The sequence below is a fragment of the Neolamprologus brichardi genome, chromosome 13, assembly GCF_056152115.1.
Source record: "Neolamprologus brichardi isolate AB-2024 chromosome 13, ASM5615211v1, whole genome shotgun sequence".
Lineage (NCBI taxonomy): Eukaryota > Metazoa > Chordata > Actinopteri > Cichliformes > Cichlidae > Neolamprologus > Neolamprologus brichardi.
The window spans coordinates 13080065-13097937 of record NC_142116.1 but is presented as its reverse complement, the minus strand read 5'-3'; the positions used below and the strand labels follow the sequence as shown (position 1 = coordinate 13097937).

Sequence of the window (17873 nt, the reverse complement as noted above, 5' to 3'; positions counted from 1 at the left end):
AATTACTGTGTGGTATTGTTACGCCATTTTTACTCACTGTGACTGTGACTTCAGGTCCTCCAGGTGCGATGGGACATTCAGGCCCCGAAGGTCCCAAAGGACAAAAAGGAACCCAAGGTACACAAAACATTTCAAGTTAAAATTGAATTCATGATGTAGCTGCTCAGCTGAGTTAGAGCCACTGATCATCTCTGTGCTATATGTGCGATCAGGTGAACATGGAGCCGAGGGGCCACCGGGTCTTAGAGGTCGTGAGGGCCCAGTTGGCCCAAGAGGTGAGCCAGGACCTCCAGGCTTTGGAATTAAAGGCGACAGAGGTATGGTTCATACTCAGAGTAATCAAAGACCTTGTCTAGCTTGACTCGCAAACAGTTTGTCACTACAAGATCTTTTATGTTTGGCTTGTGCAGGTGCTCATGGAGATCCTGGGGTTCCTGGGTCTGTAGGACCTATCGGGCCCCCTGGACCAAAAGGTGAGATCAGTAAAGATGGAGCTTTCAAGTTTAAGTAAACAAACTAACAAAAACATCTATGAATGCCTCGTTATTGAGCCATTTATGAGATGACAAGCATTTAATCCCTCGTGGTGTCTGTGCCGCTTGCAGCAGCAGGTGGCAGTATAGAGTCAGTTTATGAATACAGCCTCAAGATGCAATTTGCAGCTGACATTACTTATCAAAACAAAACAAACAAAGAATGGCCTATCATTGCTTTATTTGTATTCATACTCTCCAGAAATATGTTTTATTTGAGACTTCATGCATAATTAAACTCATATGTCTTTCCTGTTTTTCCAAATAGTGTTACCAAAACGCTTAGAAAGCTTCGGTTTAGAAAACACTGGAAAAAAAGTTGTTTTTTTTCACTACAGTTATTTATTTACTTATTCATTTATTTTACATCTGTGTCACTTTAGAACAATTTTGATTTCTCAGTGTAATGAAAGAAAGAAAGCTCAAGCTTTCCTAAAGTGCTAATGTGAATCAAAACAGTTTTTAAATTCTTATTTTTGTCCAAATGCTGCTATAATTATTAATTACTAATGATTCTTTCAGGTGCACAGGGGCTGTCTGGAAGTTCTGGGCCACCAGGTTAGTGCATTAAATCGAATTCATCTACTTGCTTAGCAGAATTTACCACAAAATGTATTTAGCACCAGCTGAAAATAGCATCATTAGCATTTTAACTTCATTCCTGGCCTTTAACATGAGCTGCTTTGTGATAGGTCAACCAGGTCCTCAAGGTTTCCGTGGCGAATCAGGGCCTCCTGGGGCTAAAGGTGGGTTTCACACTACTCACCTGCTAAATAGTGTGAAATTCATAGTTAAATTATTTATTTTTGATATATTATAACGTCTTTTTCGTACTCTGCAGGTGATAGAGGGCTTGCTGGATTCCAGGGACTTAAAGGTTTGTTGTACATCCTGTCAGGATTTTAAAGGACCCTGTGTTGTTGATCAGAGTTTAATTCATTGTTTATTTCAGGTGACACTGGTGACAAAGGTCCCAGAGGTGCACAAGGTCAGCACAGCTTTGTAATTGAAACTGGATTTGTAGATGCAAAATTAGCATGTTTTAAACGTTCAGTCTCTTAATTTTCTGATCGAGTTGTCTGACTTCTCAGGTGAATCCGGTTTACCAGGTCCGCCCGGGCCAGCTGGAGAAAAAGGCTCCAAAGGATCAGTGGGTGAGTCAGAGGACATCTAACGTTGGATAGTAGATTCTAATAGATTCTCAGACACTCGGATTGTGGTACTGTGCTGGACTGCCTCCCGCTGTTTCATGTGGTTGTTTAGAACCTGCAGGAGCATGAAACAACATTCTCTGTCAAAGAAGAGTCTGCTCATAAGGCTTCCTCTGTCTATAGCTAAGACTTGTTATTAAGTCAGCAGCATATGCGTTTATGTTTTAGATAAATTAAATATAAAATATTTTCTGCTTTTTGCCCATCAGGACTTTCTGGACAAGATGGCGCAAAAGGATCAAGAGGTGAATAACTCATCATATAAGCACTGCATTTGCACTCATTTACATATTATTTAAATAAGAATATAGAACAGATATAGGTAAAATTAATACATTTATTTCACACAAGTTTAAAATAGTATAATTAAAATAAAAATACATGAAAATAAATAAATCCTAATGCTATTCCTTGGGCCCAGGTGACCAAGGAGCAGCTGGTCCTCCTGGACTCAGAGGTTCTGCTGGGTCTCCTGGGGATAATGGACTTCCAGGTAGGGTTGCTGCTCTAACACATTAGCAGATAATAAATCTGCTACATATATTCAGAAATATATTCATAATATTTCCCTTCTGTAGGAACACCTGGACTTCAAGGACCACCAGGTACGACTGTGCCATTAATACCTCTCCTGTTGTAGCATATTATTAATTCTCTGGGAGTGACACTTTGAATGCTGTCCACACTGATGATGTACTTAAATTGTATTTTAGGGATACCAGGAAATCCAGGACAACCCGGCACCAAAGGTACAGCTGCGTATGTCTGCCTGCAAGTTTTTTTGTGCTGTTGATTATGACTTTAATACCTTAACGTGAGATGTGCATGTCTGTTTAAGGTGACACTGGTGCACCAGGACGCATCATCAATGCAGGTAACAGAACATCATGAAACGTATATTTTAACAGACTCCTGATAAAGACTGGAATTTGACATCTGATAATCACATACATTTAGCAGCTGGCTCCACTGCTGTTGGCATCCCAGGAGCACCTGGGCCTGCCGGTCCTCCTGGTCCCCCTGGGGCTCCAGGATTATCAGGTCTGACGCTTGATAGCCCAAAAAAATAGTTGGACATCCATTTCATCGCTGAATTATAGTACCAGCATTAATGTTTTGGTTTTTTTAATCTTTAATTTACCTCCTCAGGTCCCATCGGCCCTGCTGGTCTGCCTGGCCAACCTGGTACGTCATTGTGGTTTTTCTTGTTCTCAACTTGAATTTTCCTTTCAGATTCAGATTAAAACCCTAAATGTTTGCCTTTTCAGGTCCTAAAGGTGACAGAGGAGAAAAGGGAGACCTGGGAGAATCAGAACTATCCTTGAGGAAGAGGAGTGAGACGGTTTCTTCAAGCAGAACAGACAGTGAGTACTTTTGAATGAATTTATTGAGGCGTGCTGTATTCAAGGGCCTGGACTTCTATACATGTATCTATATATATCTACATCTATAGCTACGTCTATCTATCTATGTATATCTATATCTATATCTATCTATCTATCTATCTATCTATATATCTATATCTATATATCTATATCTATATCTATATAGATATAGATATAGATATATAGATATATAGATAGATAGATAGATAGATAGATATAGATGTATTGTATCAGAGTTTGGTGGCCAATGCTAACTTTAGATACAATAGGTTCCATTGTTTTACTACCACTACAGAATCCCATTTTTTACTTTAACCTGTCCCCCACTTGAGTTAGCATTACTTTGATAGTAGCCATTATTCAGTACTTGCCACTTCTCTTTAATAAACTTGTTTTTGTTTGTGCTTCAGGGCTGTATCGTGAAAATGGAGGTTTCGCACAGTCTGGCCCACCGGGTCCACCTGGGCCTCCAGGACGTCCAGGTAGATAACACATTTTATATTTAGTAGAAGTTTCCAGCACATCTTCACATTGTTCTAAGGCGCACAGAGGAGAGGATAAAGTCTAAAGAGCCCAAAGCCCCAGGAACACTTACTGTAGTCTACAGCAACTTTCTTGTCAGACTAGTCAATCAATACAGTTGTTCTATAACATTATAGACATAATAACAGGTAACATCTTTAAAAGTTGTGTGGGATTTGTTTGACACAATGAAAAATACCTACTGAGTCATTTGAAAATGTTATTTATTAGGAGATTCCAGACAAGGACCTCCAGGACCACCTGGGCCCCCAGGCCAGCCAGGCAAGTTTCTGTCTCAGCGCTGTTGTTGCTGCGTGTGAATCTGATCCATTCTTCATGTAAAAACTCTTATTTTGTTCTTTCTAGGTTATGGAAGACCAGGACCTAAAGGAGACAAAGGGGACTCCAGCTTTGTATCCAGCGCTGGTGGTATGATCCACAGTCATAATTCTGTTATATCTAGATTTGGGTTTTACATGTAATTAGTAGTAACAGAGCAATGCCACTGACTTCAGCACTGTTCTTCTTACAGCAGCCTTATATCCAGGACCACCAGGACCTCCTGGGCCTCCCGGGGCTAAAGGATCAACAGGTGATTAGTCTTTGTGAAGTGGTCTGATCTCTGCCTCTCTATTAGCTCTTTATCATACAATTTTTTATCTTTGTTTTAGGTCTTCAAGGGCCCAGGGGATACCAAGGTATGATTTTTATCTTTAATTTTTGTCTATATTTTTGGCTTTTTTTAAAAATCATGCATCCATTTATACCAAGCCTCTCTGCTTGTGATGCTTATATTACTCTTAAATAATTGACATTTGTGTCTCAGGTGAAACCGGTCAGCCAGGTGTGCCCGGCACCCCGGGAACACCAGGAATCAACGAGAGAGGTCAGGACTTCTAAATAATCATATTACAGTTAAATGAAGCCATGTTTACACATGAACTTCAGAGGGGGCAATTGCACAAGCTGACACAACACAATAAAAAAAAAAAAATACATTATGCTCTATCATGTTACTTCAGATGTTTATGTATCAATTCTGACTTACAGTGTCAACATATGGTGGAGGACGTGGGCTCCCAGGACCACCGGGTCCACCAGGGCCTCCAGGGCCTCAAGGATTCAAAGGTAAAGCTAACAGCACTCTTAAATCAGTGGATGAGATGCATTATATTAGCTGTATGAGTTTGTCACACAACAACAATACATTTGTTGTTTATCTTCCAGGGGACACTGGAGCTCCTGGGAGTCCAGGCGCTTCAAGAGGTAGATAAAATCACGAACCGTGTCCTCATTTCTGTTTACACTTATAGACAAAGTCATGAGTGTCTTCTTCTTAAAAACAGAAATAGTTCACAGTGGCTTTAAAGTCCACTTGTACTCCACAGGATTTTAACTGTCAGGTTTTTTTTCTTTCCCAGGCTCAATCTCAGTCACGTCAGGTCCTCCTGGTCCTCCAGGTCCTCCTGGCCCTCAAGGCTTGCCGGGCTCCTTTGCTTCTTCTACTGAGATGCGGCAGTACATCAGTGACTATTTAAGTATGAGACTTTCTAAAGGGAGATCACTTTCAGAGGGCAGAACATGGTATTGACTTGTTCCATTTCAGGTAGAGCCAGGCATTTTGCCATTCCTGGACCTCCAGGTCCACCTGGACCACCAGGACCCCCTGGAACCTACTCAGGCTCTATAGATGACATCTCTCTTCGTGTCATTGCATACCTACGACGTAAGCATTTTTTAATTACGTGAGAGAGATGAATACTTATTTCAGAGACACAGTCAGTAAACTAGAACCACCTCTAAATGTTTTGTGTAATTTCAGGTTCAGACTCAGGATTCAGCTTGGGTGTTCAGGGTCCTCCAGGACCACCTGGTCCTCCTGGACCTGCCTCTGGATCCCTGACAGTCAGCGGTCTCATAGCTATGCTTCAGAGTGAGTACAATATATAGATTTTAGCTGTATCATACCCAGCTTGCGTTCAGCACAGCACCTCTACAGTCTTTTCATCATCATCTATCATGCTTCCTTTTTTGTTTTTTAAGCTTGGATGCACCAAGTTAAACTGTGTCTTTGCTCTGATCTGTCCAGGAGATGACGTGAGGAGATATTTGACAGGACCACCAGGGCCACAAGGGCCACCAGGACCTCCAGGGACATCAGTAGGACTTTCCGACAGTTATAGAGTAGAGGAGATAGCTACATATGTCTTCAATTTCATGACCGGTTAGCAAAGATTCTTTCCTAAAAACTAGGGGTGCAACGATACACAAAATTCACGGTTCGGTTCGGTTCGATACTTTGGTGTCACGGTTCGATATTTTTTCGATACAAAAAAAATGTTCATGCCTTTTTATTAATTTGTCATTTATTAAATTTTCACGGCACATTCTGCACCACATCTCTGTGCGTTCATCATTTGTTTGAAGCCAGCTCACCTCCTGCAACCACTTTTCCGAGAATACGCGCTTCTTTTGTGGTTCGGACTCCTTCTGACATTTCTTTGGAGGTGGAGGAACATCACAGTAATTGCTTAAAGGAGCTTCTTCGACATCTTTAAGAGTTCTAAACAAATGTCTGTCCTCCTCCTGAAAATCGTATGTACGCAAACACGCGTTGCAACTTCTTATCTTGTGCGGGTTTTTATTTTGACAGCGAATGCGCACCTGCGGAACACTCATGTGCAGCCCTGGTTATTTAGCTCGTCATATTGCAGCCACAGAAATTCTTTTGTCCATGAAACCATAAAGCTGCACTTTCTTTTTGCCTTATAGTCTGATTTGTCATAACCTTTCCGTTTTGTGGTAAGCTTTTCTTTGGCTGTCACTTCTTCACCCTGACCTGTCTTATTTGGCTCAGCAGAACTAAAATATACATCCTGCTGCTTTTACACACGCACTCACATAACGCTCAGCGATTCTCTGCGCGATCAACCTCTCACATGTTTAAGCTGCGGGAGATTTCACTTGTCATGTTTGCATAGTAAGCTAACGATTGATAAGACGATGTCAGAGGAATTGGTGCGCAAATTATCATCACTCACCAATCAGTACTGTCGCTCTCTATACACAGTTCACGCGATTGCAAAGTGAAAGCAAAAAACAAGCGCAAATTCAAACGCGATTTCAGTATGTCACATATTGACAGTGGCCGATGCCAATGACATAATTACCCAGCTACATTTCCGAAAGAATGCAAAAGCATTGACATATATTTTTCCTTCCTACGATAGGCCGACGGGCAGGGCAGAGATAGATTTTGGTAGCCCGACTGGAAAAAAGCCCCAGGACGTCGGGCTAGCGATTTTGCGAGCCCTGTATCTGATTGAGGAATCACTCATCTTTGGAAAAGAGAGTTTATTATGGAGAAATGTCTCTTTCCAAAATAAAAGCTATACTATACGCTTCTTCTGGGCTATATTCTCAGCAGCATATTAAACATATCAGGTCCCCATAAGGAGAATCATGTGCTAACGGCTGTCTAAATGACTCGGGTAAAGTTTGTAGCATGCGTGCTTGTTTTTGTCTGCTTCCACTTGTCTTTGCACTAGGATGATGTCGGAGTAAATGTGCAGTCATATTGGTTGTGTTCCCACTAGTGCTGTCAGCCTTAATCTGAAATGACATTAACGTCACAACACGGCAAATCTCCGTTAACGAGCTACCGCGGATCACCTCATGAGTGGGGCTGGAAGACGTCAACACATTAACGAGCTAACTGCGCTAACACACTAGTTCCCACCAATTGAGCATTGCTGGCACATCCAACATACTGTTTTACTTTTGTCCATGACGCGCTTACCTTCAGGGTCATACATCACATGAAAACCAAAATAGTTCCAAACGCCAGATCTGAATGAGGGTGGGGGAGGTTCAATTTGCCATGTTGCAACTAGCCTAGCTTCTGTCTCGCTAGCTTGCCCTGCGCTCAGTGAATCTGTGTTCGACTACTCCGCCTAGGCTGCACTGTCGAGCGCAGATCCACTGAGCGCTCAACACAGACAGCATCGTCAGAAGGAAAGTTGATAAAATAAATTAAAAATGTTGTATCGTTCGATACATATGCGTACCGAACCCAAAGCACTGTATCGAACGGTTCGATATCGATACGAGTATCGTTGCACCCCTACTAAAAACACTAAACATGGATACAGCAACTGGGCTTAAACTAATGGGTTTTATGTTATTTATAGAGAGAGGGCTTGCAAGTGGTGCACCTGGGCCACGTGGTCCTCCTGGGGTTCCAGGGCCTCCTGGTCCAGCAGGGTCTGGCTTCACTACCGCTACTATTGACTATTCTGCACTAATAAAGAGTAAGAGCATTTAATTAGTGTCTGTCTCTCTTTATTAACAGACACTATCATGTTTTATCTGGATAACCAAAATAACCTGCATACAGAATGATCTGGATTCAAAGTTTCTATAAAGTTACTCATCTTCTTCCTCATATCTTCAACTTCTTTAGATTCAGATTTCCGTTCATGGATCGCATCTGCTGTGCAACAAGGCCCTCCTGGTCCTCCGGGTGTTCCAGGGCTACCTGGCCCTACTGGCCCTCAGGGCCCGCCAGGAGTCTCCACTGCTACTGTGTATGGGGCAGGAGGTCGTGGCTACAGCTTGGAAGAAATCCAGCGTTACTTGCAGGGTATGTCTAACAGAGAGAGTGACAATAGTCTTGTGTTTACGAAGCGACGTCTAACCATGAAAAATTACTTGGATACTAACTGTTTAAGGGTCGACTAAATAATTTTACACCAGTGGAAATAAATTTAAAAGTATCAGAAATGTTATCCATCCAAGAATTAAATTTCCATTAGTACTCAAAGAAATGTTATTTGTGAACAAAAATTAGATGTTTGAGCTCCTGTCTCTTTAAGACCATTTTCGCCCGATTGGTTGCCCCTCACCAGGCTTCCGCAAACAGAATTCAGTGCTCCACCGCTTCATCTGAGGCCAAGATAAAGCCAGAGTAATGTGATCTTGGCACAGTAGTAGAAAGAAATCATTTAAAACCAAGTATTTGGCTCACCACGGTTTCTTTTATGTATGCTGACCATATTATTTAGAACATCCAAATTCTATAATACATTCATATTATATATTACTGAAAATTAGGAAAGGTTTAGAGATGCAAAAGAAGAAGAAGAAGCGGTCTTTTGTGGGATGAGTCATAAAGTTCTGGCTTATTATGAAATACATATCAATCATATCTTTTAATCTTGAGTTTAATACAAGATTAATTTTTAATTTGTAAAATTTAATTTGGACGGTTTTTGCTTTTTTCTATTTATCTTCTTATTTAAACATGCAGTTAGTGGGGATAGGTTAATTGGTCAATCTAAATTGCCCATAGGTGTGAATCTGTGAGTGAATGTGAGTGCGAATGGTTGTCTGTGTCTCTATGTGTTAGCCCTGCGACAGACTGGCGACCTGTCCAGGGTGTACCCCGTCTCTCGCCCTGTGACAGCTGGATAGGCTCCAGCGCCCCCCGCGCCCCTGGAAAGGATAAGCGGAAGTGAATGGATGGATGGATGGATCTTCTTATTTAATCCAAAATCAGTTTGTACCAGCTTTGTTCATCTTGGTCTCTGTTCTCTGCCAGGTTCTGGGTTTAGAGGTCTTCCTGGCCCTCCTGGTCCTCCAGGTCCACAGGGTCCACCAGGCACTTACACTGGATCAGTTTCTTACAGTGGGAACTTCCCCAGGGAGAGCATCCACACTGAAATTCAGCAGTATCTAACCAGTAAGCTTTTAACATCCCACACAGATACAAATATGAAAAAACATTCCCAGCAGCACAGATGAGAGCAGATATGACACATTTTCTCTCTCCAGGTGACAGTGTTCGCCGTACCATCATGGGACCTCCAGGGCCTCCCGGTCCAAGGGGTCAGAAAGGAGAGCGTGGAGAGCCAGGCTACATCCAGACCTACGCTCAGGGTGACTCTCACAACAACCCACAGATCAGACAGATAGATGTCAGCAAGCTTGCTGAGACATTGGACTACTCTAATGTCGCCATAAAAGTTACAGACTACATCAAGAGTAAGTAAATTACCAGTTAGTCTACCAGTTTTTGTACCTTTGTGGCAGATGTGCTGTTACAATTACAGTTCCTATAATGCTGAGAATTCTACATGCTAGACCTGACGTTCAATGTTTCTTAAGGCCTGTTTTTTAGCCAGTATGGTTTTTTGTATTTTTTGGCAAAAAAATGGCACCATAACAATTATATTATGATATTAGCAATAGTGCATTGGTTAATGCATTCATCTAACAAGTGTAAGATTCCTGGTTCAAGTCAGAGAGGAGACAAAAAACCCTCACAGGGTTGCATCAGGAAGGGTATTATAACAACTCTGAATTCAGATTCAGTTAGAAGAATTTGAATTGAGTCTCTGTCTCCAAATTAAGCACAACAATCCATTATAAGCAGCCTCTTCTGTGAATGTGAATGCTTGGCAAACCATTGAAAAATGGTAGCGTGTTGCATGTTAATAACAGATACACAGAGCCCGATCCCAGTACGGGAACCTCGAGGATTTGAGTACTTCTCACTTAGGCCGATGAAAGACATGCAAATTAACTTATATGACTACAGTGCCTTCTTTTTTTCAAATAACCTTTCTGCAGGTCAGGGCCTGCTGCAAGGGTATTCAGGTGGGGCTTCTTTGACCACAAATGTTCGAGCTATTCAAGGCCCGCCAGGCCCGCCCGGCCCTGCTGGACCACCTGGTCACAGTCGTGTTTTTGCAGCTTACGGCAATATCACAGCTGATCTCATGGACTTCTTCAGAGGTAAATATACTTATGATTGTCCACCCACTTGAACTGTCTCAACTTCTGAAGTGTTGCTAGACAGTGCAGTTTTACCTCTAACAAATCTGTTTTCTGTCCTTTCACAGTCTATGGCACCATTCCCGGTCCTTCAGGAAGCCCTGGGCCAAAAGGGGAAAGAGGGTACCCAGGACCCAAAGGAGACAAAGGTACACTAAAACAGATTTTATTTACAGTGCGTACAGGTAGAGTAACATTTTAGTGCAGAAACAACAAGAGAGTTTTGTATGGTTACAGGTGATCCTGGACCTCCAGGTTTAGCTGGAATACCCGGGACATATACTGTCCAAATTCCACACAGAGTGCAGAAGAGGGAAGCAGGTAAGCTATTATGATGTCAAACTACAGGGGAAAAACAACCAATTACATGCAATACTGTGCAAAAGTCTTGAATCAACGCTCATTTCTTTACATTTTGCTTTTAAGGAGACAGACTTTCTTGTAATTTTTGTTGAGGAACAGTTCTCTAGGATTTCTGTAGGTTTTTCAAAGGTTTTCTTTCAACATTGGCTGCTTTTTCACTTCTTTTCAGTTCACTCATTGTTCCTGACCATTTTTAGAGGAATATTTATTTTATGTGATAAGCCACTTAACACTGACTTATGAATCAGTCAGGCATAAAAAATGATCAACTGTCATGTTTACACATAGCAGACAACTTATATTTTTAGGCTCTTAGTTATCAGCAGTTAGTTTTTAGACCAACAAGGTGATTCCCAAATAGATCTTAGCCAAAAATATATAAAATATATATCTCAGCATGGTGTGCAGTGTGACCTTTACAAAATTTGAGGAAACTGGATAAGTGGCAGGTCTAAAAACTATGTGCAGTAGATGAACAGTATCTGAAAGTGAATCTGAAGGGAAACTTTGTGCCACACGACACAAGAACAGGAGTGAAAATCAGTGGCGACTGGTCTTATTATCAATATGTGCAGGGGAGTGTAGGGGACAGGTACAACAGTGAGTGTCTATAAGCTATCTAGAAAACACAATGGTTTTGAGGCTATGGAATACCATCTGGATGGTTTTCATCATGACAATGATCCTAAACACACAGTCACTGCAGTAAAAGCATACCTTAATAGAAATAGAATAAAACGGAACACAATGAATCATGGATCTATCTCCTCTGAGTCTAGACCTCAACATTATTTGAGCTTAGTGGGATCATCCTGACAGACTGGAACAAAAGGAAGCCAGTGTCTTTGAATGTCCTTCGGGAACCCTGGAGAACTATTCCTGAAGACTACTTAAAGAAAAAACAAGAAAGCTTTCTCTAGTGTTTAGGTTGTGTTAAAGAGTAAAGGTTGTTGTACTAAATATTGACTTCCAAACATGTTAGAATTTTCCAAATGCTTTTTTTACTGTATTTCCATGTGTTTGCACATATTTTCAATTTTCCTAGCAAAATATAAAGAAATGAGGGGTGCCGATTTTGCACAGTACCGTACATATAAACCGGTGCATTCCTACACACTTTTTTTCATCCCCTGCAGGCAATAAACTGGTTGGTCGTCGTCAGAAGCATCGCCGTCAGGCTGGCAGCGGTTAAAGGGCTAACATACTACTGGATCATAACAGATTTCATTTCATTTTCACTCAGTTTTTTTTTTAGGTCTTTAACTGTACCAATTTAAGTAGCTAAAATGCTTTTCACTGTTTCCAACTGTAGAAAAGTCAGTTTGAGAAAATAAAAGCAGCCAGAAAAATGCATCAGTGTCTTTAAAACAGCTTCAGTAGACATTAAGGGTTTATAGACGCTCGTCAGTGTTTTTCAGGCATATACTTCATTTTGTTTTAATCATGTGGGTGTATAATGTTTACTCTGGTTAATTAGAAGCTTGCAATCGGACATTTTCCTGGGGCAGCTTTGTTTACGAGAATATATTTTTAAGCAACAAGTAGCAGTCGCTGATATTTTTTGCATCTTTTTCCACACTGAGTGCCTGGTGTACCTTTTTTTTTTTTTTTTTAAATTGTCGTCATTTGAGGATTATATTGTATTGAGGACTATATAAGTGTATCCATAAGCATTCACTGCATACAAATTACAACAGCTTACTCTTTAAATGCATACATATATTACTATGTAAACCTGACAGTCTCAGACAGAGGGAGGGTTACAGTTAATGTTGCTGCAGGCACAACTGATAATTGTGGGTTAGAGACACATTGTTGGCGTGGTTGAAAGAGTGACTCGGATGATCACTAAGAAGTGGATTGGATTGTACATTTTTTGTGTGAAAGGGCACTGAATTTGATATATTTTTTCTTTATACCTTTAAGTGTTGCAGAGATTAAGTTATAAAATGTTCCCAGATTATGTTTTTACATGATTATACCTATTGACATTTTGTCAATATAAAAAAAAGAAGGAAAAACAATAGAAAAATAAACCTATTTTTGGAATTGTGAGTTTTGATATTTGTACTACTAAATTTGTCTAAAAATAAATTTCACTTGAGTTGCCAAATAAACAGTCAATATTTTATTTACAAGAAAAAAAATGTCCATATATAAAGACACATTAAATACATTTCATCTGACATAAAAAATGCATATACTAAAGAATATTCATTGTGATAGAATGAAACATTAAAATGCTGTAACATAACAAAATAAAAAAATATTTGAAATCTATTGGTCGAATGGTGTAATTCACATGACAGCCTCCAGAAACTCCAATAAAAATCCAGCATTTATGACAAAAATCAAATCAATGTTTATATATAAGCATACAGAAATTATAACATGCATCGATGCTATATGGTGGCAAATGAAACTACAGTAATTTCTTGTTGTGAACCATCAATACTTTATCGTAAAACGCAGCAGAGGGCATCTCCTCACACACTGAAACTCGTACAGTTACAGGACTGCTCTCAACAAGTGCAAAAGTTCACCATGAAGAGCGATTACAGCATACCAGGAATACAGGCTTAGAAGATTAGGCATGGCTGTAAAATACTAAGGGTGTATTTGAAAAAAAGGAAAAGAAAAAAAAAGAAGCTAAAAGTAATTTTAATAAAAGGAAAACAATATGTTGAAACAATTCAGCTTGGAGTTTGATTAGGCTTTGGTGAGGCAAAATTTTCTACTGCATATTTTTTTCTTTAGCTCATGTGGCAATACAGTGCAAATCAAAAGCTTTACATTCCTTCGGTAATTATTCATTACAAGACGTCATTAGTTTGTGAGATTGCTGCTCAAAGTCAACGGGAGAACTGATTTAGTTAACGTCAAAAAAACCAAAAAACAACCCAAAAACCCCCAACCCAACAGACCACCTCTGTGTTTTGCTGACCGGCACTGAAATCAAATTATGTGCTAAATCAACAGATATATTTTTGTTCATTCATCTCTTAAGATGGTGAAATGCTTCTGGCAAGCACAGTATTTATTTAAACCTCATATCTAGGTAGACACCTACAACACAGTACATTCTTTTTCATCTGAACTTACAGCCTCACGATCCCAACATTTTAACTCCCGTTAGACATCAGACACTGTGCACAGAAGACTACACAGACATAACAAAGTCTTACATCTATACATGGTTGTCTTTTGACTCCGTCGCCCTTCAGCAAGGTCTACTTTACATGCAGCCAAACTAAATCTCAGAGCAGTCTTTGATAACCAGCTTGTGTGAATCGATTACACTGATCTCATGACATCTTGTGATTACGAGCAGAATTGATAACCAGTTTTTTAAGTGCAAAACATTCAGGTGGGAATCTATTTACTGCAAGCTGCAGAAAATGCAGGGAAGGGCCTAAACGCAGAGAAAAAAAGAACACGAGGCACTGGAGATTATTCATATTGTAGCAGAGCTGTGCTTAACAATAATAATCTGAAAAGCATGACTGACCTCAGCTACCAACCGCAGACTTTTAAAAATCTGAACATGCTCAAAACAAGTGCATATCATTCATTTAGAGTCTTCCCAGCAAGCTGAGGAAACCCAATTAAGTAATGGAACGGTGTGTAGGCACGTCATGCTCGCGAATGGTGGAACTTAAGTAGTGAAACGTGTTCACGTTTTCAGTTAGCGGTCAGAGAAATGACGCCTCGGCTCGTCCTTCAAACTCCACTCCTTTTTAAACTCTGGAGGAGTCGAGTTTGAGAGCAGAGTTTGACAGCAGTCTGCTTTGCAGCACGGACGCACATTAGGCTACAAGCCAGAGTTATTCAGGTTTGGGATGGGATAAAATTTAGATACTCGACTCTGAGTGGTTGGATTAAGGCATTCAGATTCACCACTCATCTTGAAGAAGACCTCCTGCTCCTGGAGCTTGCGTGTGAACTCCTCCTCTAACGCCTGCAGGGGGCAGCACATACAAACAGAGTCAACCAATTTGAAGATAATATGAAAAAATCTGTTGAGACAGCCTGCACAGGTGGATCCTGAACATGGCGTCACTAGAAAGAAAATGGAAGAGTCACAAACTTGGATAACGAGCATACCTTCTTCCTTGGTCTTAGCTTCTCTCTCCACTCCTTTATCTCTTGGCTGTGTTCCTCATCCAGCTCCTTCAGCTTTTGGGTCTCATGTTCAATTAGAAGGTGGCATTTCTCATTCTGAAAGAAAATGTGTGTTAACACGGGGCTGTCATGATTAATAGAATCCTGTGTAAGTCCCTACACTGCGACATATCTTGCTTTTTATTCCTTTAAAAATAGATGCTGTCTGACATCTTTAATTTGTCCTCTACTTATTTTCTGATAATCTTCATAAGTCACTGTTCATTTATGAATCTGTTGCAGTCACTTTCAGTCAGCAGAGAAAAAACTTAAAGGATTAAAGATTAAAAACTTAAAATGCACATTAAATATGCAGTATTAAATAAATGATAAAGAACCTTATAAATTAATAATCATGTTAAACTAGAATTACTGCACTGCAGTTTTACTTCATAGCAAACAGGCTGCAGATTCCATTCGAGTTCAGACTTATAACAAATGTAGTTAAGACTGAAAGTATTTAGTAGATTAGAATCAATCTGCTATAGAAGAAAGATTAGTATCTACCTGCTCCAGAGTTATGGTGCTGAATTAAGGGTCGCAAAGTGTTTTTGCAGCGCATTAGCAGTTTCAAAGTGAAACTGACCTTTAACCTTTTGGATAAAAATGAATTAGATTCAACTTTTTTTTTTTTCCAGAATGACATTTTTGTCATAATTAGTATATTAATTGTTTAACTGTTGCCAGAAAGCATTTAATTCAGCTCTGTGATCAGAATAAAATCTATAGTAAGAGTCTGAAGTGACCGGCAACACCTAATAGAAATCGATAGCGCCAGCCTCCAGAAACTCTTTCTACAGGCTGCACATAAACATTTGCAACATGAGCATGGATTAACCGAAGCAATAAAAACAGGATAGATATACGAGGAAGCCATAAATATTAATGGCATTTAGTGAGAATATTTCAAACAACAGTACCAAGTACAATTAATATTGCATGTTTTAAATAGCCTCTGCTACAAATGTAGCCTTGTTAATGTTTACTTTTCATTAGCATTAAAAGAAATATGTAGAAAAACTACTGAATCCTGTTGAATTTGAATGTCACAAATTATTATTTTTTAAACTTGCTATATTCTTGATGTGGTTATACTGCAGCCTACACAAGAAGTACCCAGTCTTTCACCCTATCACAGCTGGAATAAGCTTCCTGTGACCTAAAGTTAGATGAGTTGTTAAGAAGATGGATGGATGGATGGATGACGTGGTTATGTGTGTTTTGCTTAATATTCTGGAGCTCCATAGAAATGTAGTTTAAAACATATACGGTAAACATAAAAAGACAGAGTGTAAATGTGAGCGCATTGAGCTCCACCTGCAGCTGCTGCAGCTCCCTGATGTTTGAGTCACACTGTAGCTGCAAATCTCTCATCTGGTTCTCATGTTTCTGGTGTTGGTGCAGTCTCTCGCCCTTTTGTCTCTTTTCTTCCTGCAAAGCAAACTGGACCATGGAGACAAAAACACAACAGACAGATGTGAGCATGATTTGCGGTTTTCACACAAGGCATAGGAACTGCTAAAAATGATGCATTTTTTTTTCTCTATGCCTTTGGTCATAGTGTCTATTTCAAATAAACTGACCGTGACTACAAAACAACACAAGCATGTTGCGTATTAACATTCAGAATGTCAGCGAATAAACTATTTGCACAAACTAAAATTTAAGATTTCCTCCAAGATCGTTCACTGAGCTTTCATCCACTAAACTAAACTGAAAGTGCAACTTGAGAATGATGGCGTCAGTATGGATTGTGAAATGGTGAGTTGGAAAGTTTCTGGTCTGATATCCAAACAGGCTGGAATAATAAAGGGTACTGTGTTTGTATTGGTCAGAGCCCAGGTGTGAGTCTAAGCCAGTGTAAAGCATTACTGCTGAGAGAAAGAGGAAGAAAACCCCCCCAACAAAAACTGATGTCCAGTCACTTCTTTTAAAATGGTCAAACATCACTACCCCAAGCTCGCAGCGCCTCTACCTGTTTTATCCGCTCTCTCTCCTGCTCTGCGGTGATGGATGCTGTGGCGGTGATGCGGAGACTCTTCTTGAACATAGCCATGCGGGTCTTGGCCTCGCTCCGTTGGATCTTGGGCAGACGCACCCTCTCTTGAGTCTGTTTGTTCTTCAGCTCCTCTATCAGACGCTGGTTGTAGCCCTGCATTTGCTCCATCTCCTATAAAACACATGTATGCCCACAGTTTTGTTTTAGTGGGGTTATTTAAATTTTACAGTTACATTTACAATTCCACTCTGTGCTTGTACCTTTTCATGCCTTTTCAACAGCTGGTGTCTCTGCATGAAGTACTGGTCTTTCAGCTGCTGCTTCAGCAGTTGGTGCTTTTCCTGCAGATGGCGCTCCTCCAGCTCCCACATGGCTGCCTCTCGAGCTACAAAACACATGTGAGCACAAACAAGGCTAAAAAAAACAAAACATGTGCATGCATGTTTGCTGGTTACCAACAGGGGTCTGAAAACCAAACAAAAAGGCAAAATTGGATAGGCAGCAGCACATCCCCTTAAACACAGTGTCTCAGTCGTCTGGATGTCACAGTCAGAATTTACACACTTGGCAAGCAAAGGAGGCATCACTGACATCAACTTCCTCTACACGCTGACTCAAAAATAAAAGTACATCTCAGGCTGTGGTTTCTTTCATGTCTGTGTCTGGCATGAAAATGAGGTTTGAGACACTTGAATCTTGCACAGGATACGTGAGGTAAGTTGTTTGCCTTTTTGTCATGTTTAAAACAGCAGCAGTCTTAAGACAGAGTGGCACAAAATGTGGTATCTCTGACTATGTTCTCAGTGTTCGTGTGAATATAACACTGCAGTGTGATTCGAATCAGTGATCACCAGATTTACAACAC

General features: G+C 40.3%; 2 protein-coding genes across 4 annotated transcripts in view; one reads left to right on the top strand and one right to left on the bottom strand.

The window, feature by feature from the left end:
- Positions 1 to 13128, top strand: part of col17a1b (collagen, type XVII, alpha 1b) — a 25980-nt gene extending 12852 nt beyond the window's left edge. The window contains exons 20-55 of the mRNA XM_087850184.1: positions 55 to 117; positions 213 to 317; positions 411 to 473; positions 1056 to 1091; positions 1226 to 1279; positions 1375 to 1410; positions 1486 to 1521; positions 1625 to 1687; positions 1954 to 1989; positions 2166 to 2237; positions 2323 to 2349; positions 2458 to 2493; positions 2583 to 2618; positions 2702 to 2785; positions 2894 to 2929; positions 3013 to 3108; positions 3540 to 3611; positions 3883 to 3933; positions 4018 to 4080; positions 4184 to 4243; positions 4323 to 4349; positions 4478 to 4537; positions 4702 to 4779; positions 4879 to 4917; positions 5073 to 5189; positions 5258 to 5377; positions 5474 to 5584; positions 5741 to 5875; positions 7842 to 7961; positions 8114 to 8293; positions 9251 to 9391; positions 9484 to 9693; positions 10282 to 10446; positions 10554 to 10634; positions 10723 to 10806; positions 11985 to 13128. Of these exons, the coding sequence (XP_087706310.1) occupies positions 55 to 117; positions 213 to 317; positions 411 to 473; positions 1056 to 1091; positions 1226 to 1279; positions 1375 to 1410; positions 1486 to 1521; positions 1625 to 1687; positions 1954 to 1989; positions 2166 to 2237; positions 2323 to 2349; positions 2458 to 2493; positions 2583 to 2618; positions 2702 to 2785; positions 2894 to 2929; positions 3013 to 3108; positions 3540 to 3611; positions 3883 to 3933; positions 4018 to 4080; positions 4184 to 4243; positions 4323 to 4349; positions 4478 to 4537; positions 4702 to 4779; positions 4879 to 4917; positions 5073 to 5189; positions 5258 to 5377; positions 5474 to 5584; positions 5741 to 5875; positions 7842 to 7961; positions 8114 to 8293; positions 9251 to 9391; positions 9484 to 9693; positions 10282 to 10446; positions 10554 to 10634; positions 10723 to 10806; positions 11985 to 12040 (2849 nt within the window). The 3' untranslated portion in view covers positions 12041 to 13128. The remainder of the gene's footprint in view (positions 1 to 54; positions 118 to 212; positions 318 to 410; positions 474 to 1055; positions 1092 to 1225; positions 1280 to 1374; positions 1411 to 1485; positions 1522 to 1624; positions 1688 to 1953; positions 1990 to 2165; positions 2238 to 2322; positions 2350 to 2457; positions 2494 to 2582; positions 2619 to 2701; positions 2786 to 2893; positions 2930 to 3012; positions 3109 to 3539; positions 3612 to 3882; positions 3934 to 4017; positions 4081 to 4183; positions 4244 to 4322; positions 4350 to 4477; positions 4538 to 4701; positions 4780 to 4878; positions 4918 to 5072; positions 5190 to 5257; positions 5378 to 5473; positions 5585 to 5740; positions 5876 to 7841; positions 7962 to 8113; positions 8294 to 9250; positions 9392 to 9483; positions 9694 to 10281; positions 10447 to 10553; positions 10635 to 10722; positions 10807 to 11984) is intronic.
- Positions 12404 to 17873, bottom strand: part of slka (STE20-like kinase a) — a 21585-nt gene continuing 16115 nt past the window's right edge. For all 3 annotated transcript variants that reach the window (XM_087850183.1, XM_006783752.3, XM_006783751.3), the window contains 5 exons: positions 17269 to 17393; positions 16985 to 17179; positions 16327 to 16452; positions 14953 to 15066; positions 12404 to 14806 (listed from right to left, as the gene is read on the bottom strand). In XM_087850183.1, coding sequence (XP_087706309.1) covers positions 14660 to 14806; positions 14953 to 15066; positions 16327 to 16452; positions 16985 to 17179; positions 17269 to 17393 — 707 coding nt within the window. In that variant the 3' untranslated portion in view covers positions 12404 to 14659. The remainder of the gene's footprint in view (positions 14807 to 14952; positions 15067 to 16326; positions 16453 to 16984; positions 17180 to 17268; positions 17394 to 17873) is intronic.